The 7,395-nt window shown below is 47.6% G+C and overlaps 1 protein-coding gene across 1 annotated transcript; it reads right to left on the bottom strand.

The window, feature by feature from the left end:
• Window positions 1-3,953: 3,953 nt before the first annotated feature.
• LOC136460842 (uncharacterized) lies at window positions 3,954-4,775 on the bottom strand. Its single transcript, XM_066460392.1, has 2 exons — window positions 4,761-4,775; window positions 3,954-4,709 (listed from the first exon to the last, which is right to left on the bottom strand). The coding sequence occupies exons 1-2, from the start codon at window positions 4,773-4,775 to the stop codon at window positions 3,954-3,956; spliced, it is 771 nt and encodes a 256-aa protein (XP_066316489.1).
• Between the last annotated feature and the right edge of the window lie 2,620 nt (window positions 4,776-7,395).

Below are 7,395 nucleotides of genomic sequence, written 5' to 3'. Positions count from 1 at the left end.
ACCTCTTTTTTCTTTCTATTTTTCCATCAATATAAATCTTTAGGATGTCAGCTGTTGGGGGAACCTAGCAAGAAATCCCACTTTGTCTCTTATTTGGTTTCTCCTGTATATGAAGAGCATCAACATATTTCATAGAATGTACCTTGTAAACCATCTCCTCAGTAGACAAGAGCTTATCCCCAGCGTTCGCCTTATTACGAGCATCCCACCATAGCCAAAGAAAGCCAATCACTGATAATTTTTTATCCTCCTCTAGAGAAAGAATTTTGGTGGCTAAGATCAATCAAATTCAGGCGAAGATCCTCCAAGTTCAAAGCTCTCCAACATTTCTTGATGAATTTGCATCTAATAAAACAATGCCCCCACCATCCTCATTTAGCCTCCAACAAACAGGACATCGGGTGTCAATGTCCATTCCTCGACGAAAGATATTCATACATAGGGGCAAGCTATTATGTGTGAACCCACCTTTGGTGGACATCGGAGCTTCCAAATTTTCTGCCAAATGATGTTTCTATGATCTGAGCTGACACAACTGGCACTTGCTTCACCTATCTGCCTTCTTTTCGATAGCTCTTTCTTATATGTTAAAACATGATATGCAGACTTGACTGAGAATTCTCCTTTTGGATCAAAATGCTAGGCCAAAGTATCCTCCATTCCATTTTTCAACGGTATGGAAAGAATGTTTTTTGCATCTGCTTCCCAGAAAATTTTAGTTACCAGAGTTCTGTCCCAGTCACTAGAGGTCATGTCAATTAATTCAGAGACCTTGTTTAAAATTGTTTGCCCCATAGGGGTACAAGGTCTTCTAGTGATGCCCCGTGGGATACAGAGGTTAGCTCAAATATTGATCTGAGTGTCGTTGCCAACCCTCCAAATCAAGCCATCTTTTAAAGCATGTACGCCCCGAACAATATTTCTCCATGAATAAGAAATTTCAGGCTTATCCACTGCTGACAAGAGATCACCATGAGGAAAGTATTTAGATCTTAGAACCTGAGCACACAAAGAATCAGGATTTAGTAGAAGGCGCCACCCTTGTCTTGCGAGCATAACTAAATTGAAAAGGTGCAGATCTCTATAACCCAAGCCACCCCTTTCCTTTTTGCAGCATAGTAATTCCCAAGATAACCAATGTATTTTTTATTTTCCTTGTCCTGCTGAGCCCATCAGAATCTACTTATGATGCTATTAATTTCATCACACACAGATTTCGTCAGATCAAAACATGACATTGCATAACTTGGAATAGCTTGAGCAACAGCCTTAATAAGAACACCCTTGCCAGACTTTGATAAGAGCTTCTCTTTGCACCCCTGTATTCTTTTCCAAACTCTTTCCTTCAAGTATTCAAAAGTTCTTTTTTTATTGCCCCATATAAATTGTAAGTCCCAAATACTTCTCATTTATTGCTTCTGATGTAATGCCCAAGACTGACATCAAATGGTTTCTCTCTACACTCGTGGTATTCATACTGAACATGACTGAAGACTTCTCTTTATTGATAGTTTGCCCTGAGCAATCCTCGTACAATGAAAGAATGTTTTGCAGATGATATGCACTCCATTCATCAGTTTTCAGGAGTAGCAGAGAATCATCTGCATACAAAAGATGATATATACTTGGTGCACTATGGCACACTTTAACCCTAGTCAACTCCCCTCTAACTTTGGCTTCATGTAACAGATAAGAAAACACCTCAGCACATAGCAGGAAAAGGTAGGGAGAAATGGGATCACCTTGCCTAAGTCCACGTTGGGGAGAAATCTCCTCTGTTAGCTCACCGTTAACCTTGATGCGATAGGTGACGGTTGAAACACAATTCATAAGCCACATATAACCATTCAAACCTAGTTCTATATCATATGATGTGGGCAGCTACTATACGCCACATATAACCATTCAAACCTAGTTCTATATCATATGATGTCACTAACCTTAGGGAATAGAGGTTTCCTAAGCTTAACGACATGCTTAAATTGTGTATTGTTACACTACTGTAGATCCATGAATCATTGTCCATTAGTAAACAACACGGCAGTGCTAGCGTCCGGATGCGGATGCCCGCGCCTGCACTCTGTCTCCTCCTGCACACCTGCATCCTACGCCTGCCTATGCGGGGCTCGCATCGTCTGACTACACGTGGGAAGTCCCTGTTCGTGCCCCTTCCGCTTCTCACGTGCATGCACGCGCCCAACAGCTCAGCAGGTGGCTACGCTAGCATCTAGAAGAGGGGGAGGGTGCGGCGGATGCCCAAATGGCACCGGGAGGAGGAGGAGACATCGAGGCGTAGGTGAGGCAACAAATTAGTGAGAACAGATATGCAACACCTATCCACTTTTGAAATATTTGGATGCAACACTGGCAACATACATCTAAAGGTAGATGAAACACATGAAACATGCATATGAAACACTAGCTACAACACCAGATCTAGTTTTGAAACATCCAGATGAAACACTTGCAAGACACATACGAAACAGCTGAAACACTCAAACATGTGTATGAAACACTTGCAAAAAAACACCTAAAACACTTGAAAATCATTTGCAAACATACGTAACATCTAGATAAAACACTTGCGACATATGTGTGAAACATATGCAACATCCAAATAAAACACTTGCAAACAAACATATGGAAAACGAGATGAAACATTTGGAACATACACTTGAAACATACGTGTATAGCCACTGCAACATGTGCAACATTCTGATCTACTTTTGCAACATCAAGATGAAACACTTACAACATCCAGATGAAACATCTAAAACACTTAAAACATACTCTTGCAACATGGGCTTTGCTTGGACGAATGGAGGCATGCCGGCGCGGAGGTCGACTGTGGCACATGGAGCTCACTATGCAGCAGTGGCACGTGCATATCGCCGGCGGGTGCGACGTCACACAAATCTCGTCCCACTTGCTTGCTTGCTGGAACATCCGTCGTGGAGGCTCACTGGCTCAATGGAGGCGGCCGCGACGAGCGGGCTGGCCACAGCAAGGAGGCAGTGTGGTGGAGGCGAATGAGGCATACTAGGCCTGGTAGGGATGCGGCGTGGAGGAGGCAGTGTGGTGGAGGCGAGCGAGGCATACTAGGCCCGGTGGGGATGCAGCGTAGAGGAGGCCGCAAGGGATGGGCGCACGACGTGGCGGGGGCGTAGCGCTACGGGGGACCTGCAGCGGCGACGTGGAGTGGTGTGGGGCGGATGGGCATGGTGACGTAGGGAGGAAACGGCGCAGCGAGCATCGGGGGCGCACGGACGGGACGAGCAGATAGGGTCACTGGGCGAGCGGCGCATGCGGGAGTGAGCGGAGAGAGACGTCCGTCCGTCTAGACGTCTTAATTGTATCATTATCAGAAACAACATGTGTCAACGCTGCTTGCAATGGCCCCCTTACTTTGTGTTACCAACTCTGACCCTAAGGTGGACTGCCACACACTGAGCCATTGAGGACCTTTTTTTTGGTGGTGGTGGGGGCGGGAATCTGAGGACCTTAGTGTTTTTTAGCAACCTGAGGACCTGTCGAGTGTTTCGTTCGAGCCGAGGCAAAGCGGTTCGGCCTTAGATATGAATTCCAGATGTTTGAGGCTTTTACATGTATGCCATTAAAAAAGTTTATAATTACGCATAAGCCATTAAAAATTGACCGCACACGAGTGTCATCATTCTGAACTTCTTTGCTCTCCAAGCCATTCCGTCAGTGTTCTGTTCGTTTTTCACCGTTTGGGAGTCCTGACAAGTGGGTCAGGTCAATCAAAACGTCCATAATACCCCTGTCATCCCTATCCTCTCTCTCTCTCGCTCTCAAACTTGATCTCTCTTCTCATGCATGCGGCCGGGGCGGAGCTCGCCCGTGGCGGCTGGCTGGGGCCGAGCTCGCCCGTGCGCGCCCGCGGCGGCCGGGGTGGAGCTGGGCGGACACGCGGAGCAGCGGTGCCGAGGCGGTCACCGCAGCCGCGAGCTCGGACGCGTTAGCCTGGATGAGGTGGTGTTGTGGTCGGAGTGGAGCTGCCCCCTGCGCGGCTGCCCCTCGATCACGGCGACGACGCCGACGGCGACGGCCACCTTGAGGATGGCCACGGCCAGAGCGGCCACCATCAGCAGCACCGACATCTCCTTCTTCTTGGCCACGGCAGCGCGAGAGGCGCGCCTGCACCTCGCCGGGGCGCAGAGCGCGCGGCGGGCACGCCCACGGACGCGAGCATGAGCACTGACGGAGGGGATGGCGGCCGCGAGCTCGAGCGCGAGCTCCGCCGGCCGCGGACGCAAGCGTGGGGGGCGAGCTCCGCCGAGCGGGGCTCTACCGGCCGCAAGTGCGAGGGGAAGCCGAGCGTGGACGAGGGCGCCGCTGCTAGAGGGGATGGCGGCCGCGAGCGCGAGCGTGAGGCCGGGCGTGGACGACGTTGCCGCTGCCGGAGGGGATAGGCGGCCGTGAGCGCGAGCGCGAGGCCAGGCATGGACGCCGCCGCCGCGGACGGAGGGGATGACGGCCGTGAGCTCGAGCGCGAGCTCCGTCGGCCACAGGCGCGAGCTCCGCCGAGCGGGGCTCTGCCGGCCACAAGCGCGAGCGTGGGCTCTGCCGGCCGCAAGCGCGAGCGCGAGCTCCGCCGGGCGCGGACGCGAGCACGAGCGCGAGCGTGAGCTCTGCCGGGCGCGGGTGCGAGCTCCGCCAGCCTCGGACGCGAGCGCAAGCGGCGTGGACTAAAGAAGCAAGAGGATAGAACGAGAGAAAGGTATTTTAGACGTTTGTACTGACCGGGCCCACATCTAATGGTGAAAACGAACCAAACACCGATGGAATGGTTCGGAGAGCGAAGAAGTTCAGAACGATGGCACTCGTATGCGGTCAACTTTTTTTAATGACTCATGCGTAATTATAAACTTTTTTAATGGTATATATATATATATATATATATGTAAAAGCCTCCGGATGTTTAATTTTAGATTAGAGGCCTGAATCTGAGATTACTATATTGGCTGACCGCTGGGGGGTTGTCTATCAGGCCTCGAGGCCCAAGGCTCGGTGAGCTCATGGACTTGCTACCAACGCGTACGCAGGCCCGGCCGCAGCATTTCAGTGTTCTGACGGCGTGAACACCTCAAAGGCGGCCGAAAATTGGCGCGGGTGCGCCGTTCGGTCGGCAGCTCCGGCCTCCGGGGGTTCTACTCGACCACACCACACGGCCGCTCTGGCGAAGGGATCACTCAAGTCTGCGTGCTGCAGCCGCACGTCGGAGCTGATAAATTTGCCCCGCCGCCCGTCCATCGTGCAGCCAGCCGTTCTGGAGCCAACAGCCGAGCTCTCGGTGTGTCTCGCGCCGCTCCACACAGCGCCGGCAGCAGTTCCCTCAGGCCACCTCCGGCCCCAACCAACCTCTCCGCTGGGCTGCGGCACCGGTAGGCTCGTCCCGCAGGTGAGGCTTACTAGTTACTCCCATATCCTTTTGCTGTAGTTTTTAGTGTTTAATGCCTCTGGCATTCTGACGAACACCCTGTGGGCACTGGCGAGCCCGCTTTGTTTCCATTGCTGATATTTAGTGCTAGGGTAATCCGGGGATAATCCAGTTTCCATTGCTGATATTTAGCGCTAGGGTAATCCCGGGATAATCCGGTATTCCTGCAATGGATCGCTTGGCTGTTGGCTCAGTTTTATGATACTGCCTCCGTTAACTGGTAATTTTGCCACACGTTAATGCTGCAAGCCTAATGCTTGTCAGTTTGTCATAGCACTGGTTTATTCAGATACTTATGTATGCTGCAACTTGCTTCCTTTCCGAAGGGAGAAAAAAAATAAGACCAGATGACAGATGGAGTTTTGGCTAGCATGTTTGCTTTTGAATTCGAGGGCGCAACTTTCAGATTCTTAAATTCGTGAAGAAATTTATGCAACATAATGCTTCCACCTGTAGTCACTTCTCACTCGTATAGGCATGATGTTGGGGTTCACCAAAGGTGAACTAAAATTTTGGACACTATTCTGTCACAATATTATGCCGCAGAGGATCTAAGAGCAATGCAAACAAAGTTCTTTATATGTACATGAAACCAATGTATGTTAAAACTAAGTGAATTAGAAAGCTTATAAACAAAGTAACTTCTTCATAGTTTAATGCAGCAAGACATATTACTAATTTACTACAAGAATATTCACTGCAAGTGTGATGGCTTTAGTCTTTCACTGATCCTTTTTAGTCACAAGCAAATTGGATAGGCTAGAGAAGCAAGCACCAAGGAAAATTAAAATGAACTTATATACCCCCTCCATTAAAAAAATGAAGTCCGTTTAGTTTTTCCTAAATCAAACTCGTCAAACTTTGTCCAAGTTATAGAAAAATTCACCAAGATTTACAATGTCAAACTAATTTCATTAAACCTACCACGAAATATGTCATGATATGATGATAATGCATTTATTTGGTATCATAAATGTTAATATACGTTTCTATAAACTTGGTCAAAGTTAAAGTAGGAAAAAACTTAAACAACTTACATTTTGGATTGGAGGGGAGTAGAAGTAGAATATAAAAAACATTAACAATAGTATATTATAATGGAATCTAAAGTCTACCTCATGGTTTAGGTAGGGACTGCTGATGTAACACATTCTATCTAGGGATAACTCTCTAGGCATATTCCAAACATTAAAGTCCTTTACCACCTTCTGCCATGTTAGATTCACTTGACCCGTACCTCTTCTTAAGTTCACATATTATTTTCGTGCCTTAGGAATCCACTATGCATTTGTGCCTCTAGGGGCCTATGTTGGATATGTCCAAACCATCTCAACTAGTTCTAGACAAGCTTTTGTTCAATGGTTCTACCCCTAGCCTATCATGTCTATCGCCATCAGGGGCATGCCTAGCGCAATTCATGGGTATTCAGTTGAATACCCATTACTTTTGCCAAAAACTATGTAGGCCATCAAAATACCCATTAAAATTTTTTAATACGCACTCTCACAATCCTAGGCCTGGGCCTTCGTCATTGTAACTCCATCCTTCCATGCATGAACACAAATCCAATGTAACATACACATTTTTTCGACACTTAGCAAGTCGAACTTGTTGCAGGTTAGTAAGACAACATTTTGCACCATACATCATCTCAAGTCTAATTACCATTCTATATAATCAAACTAAATTTGAAGCTTCGTGCATAAAGACCAACTGATCAACCCATGATAATATTTACCAGAAGTGTGAAGTAAAAAATAATGCTTCAGGGTTCCACTGATCCATTGCAATTAAAGGATCTGGATTTGTCCATAGAAGGATTCATACAACAAAAGGACTGACTCATTTTCTCTAGCAAATACTCCTTAATTTGAATACTACTCGAGAATTCAATTCTTCATTTTGCAAACTGAAACAGGATTGCTTATTGCAAC

This window comes from Miscanthus floridulus, chromosome 6 (genome assembly GCF_019320115.1).
Source record: "Miscanthus floridulus cultivar M001 chromosome 6, ASM1932011v1, whole genome shotgun sequence".
Classification (NCBI taxonomy): domain Eukaryota; kingdom Viridiplantae; phylum Streptophyta; class Magnoliopsida; order Poales; family Poaceae; genus Miscanthus; species Miscanthus floridulus.
Note: the sequence above shows the minus strand (reverse complement) of the source record. Positions and strands in the feature narration are given on the sequence as shown.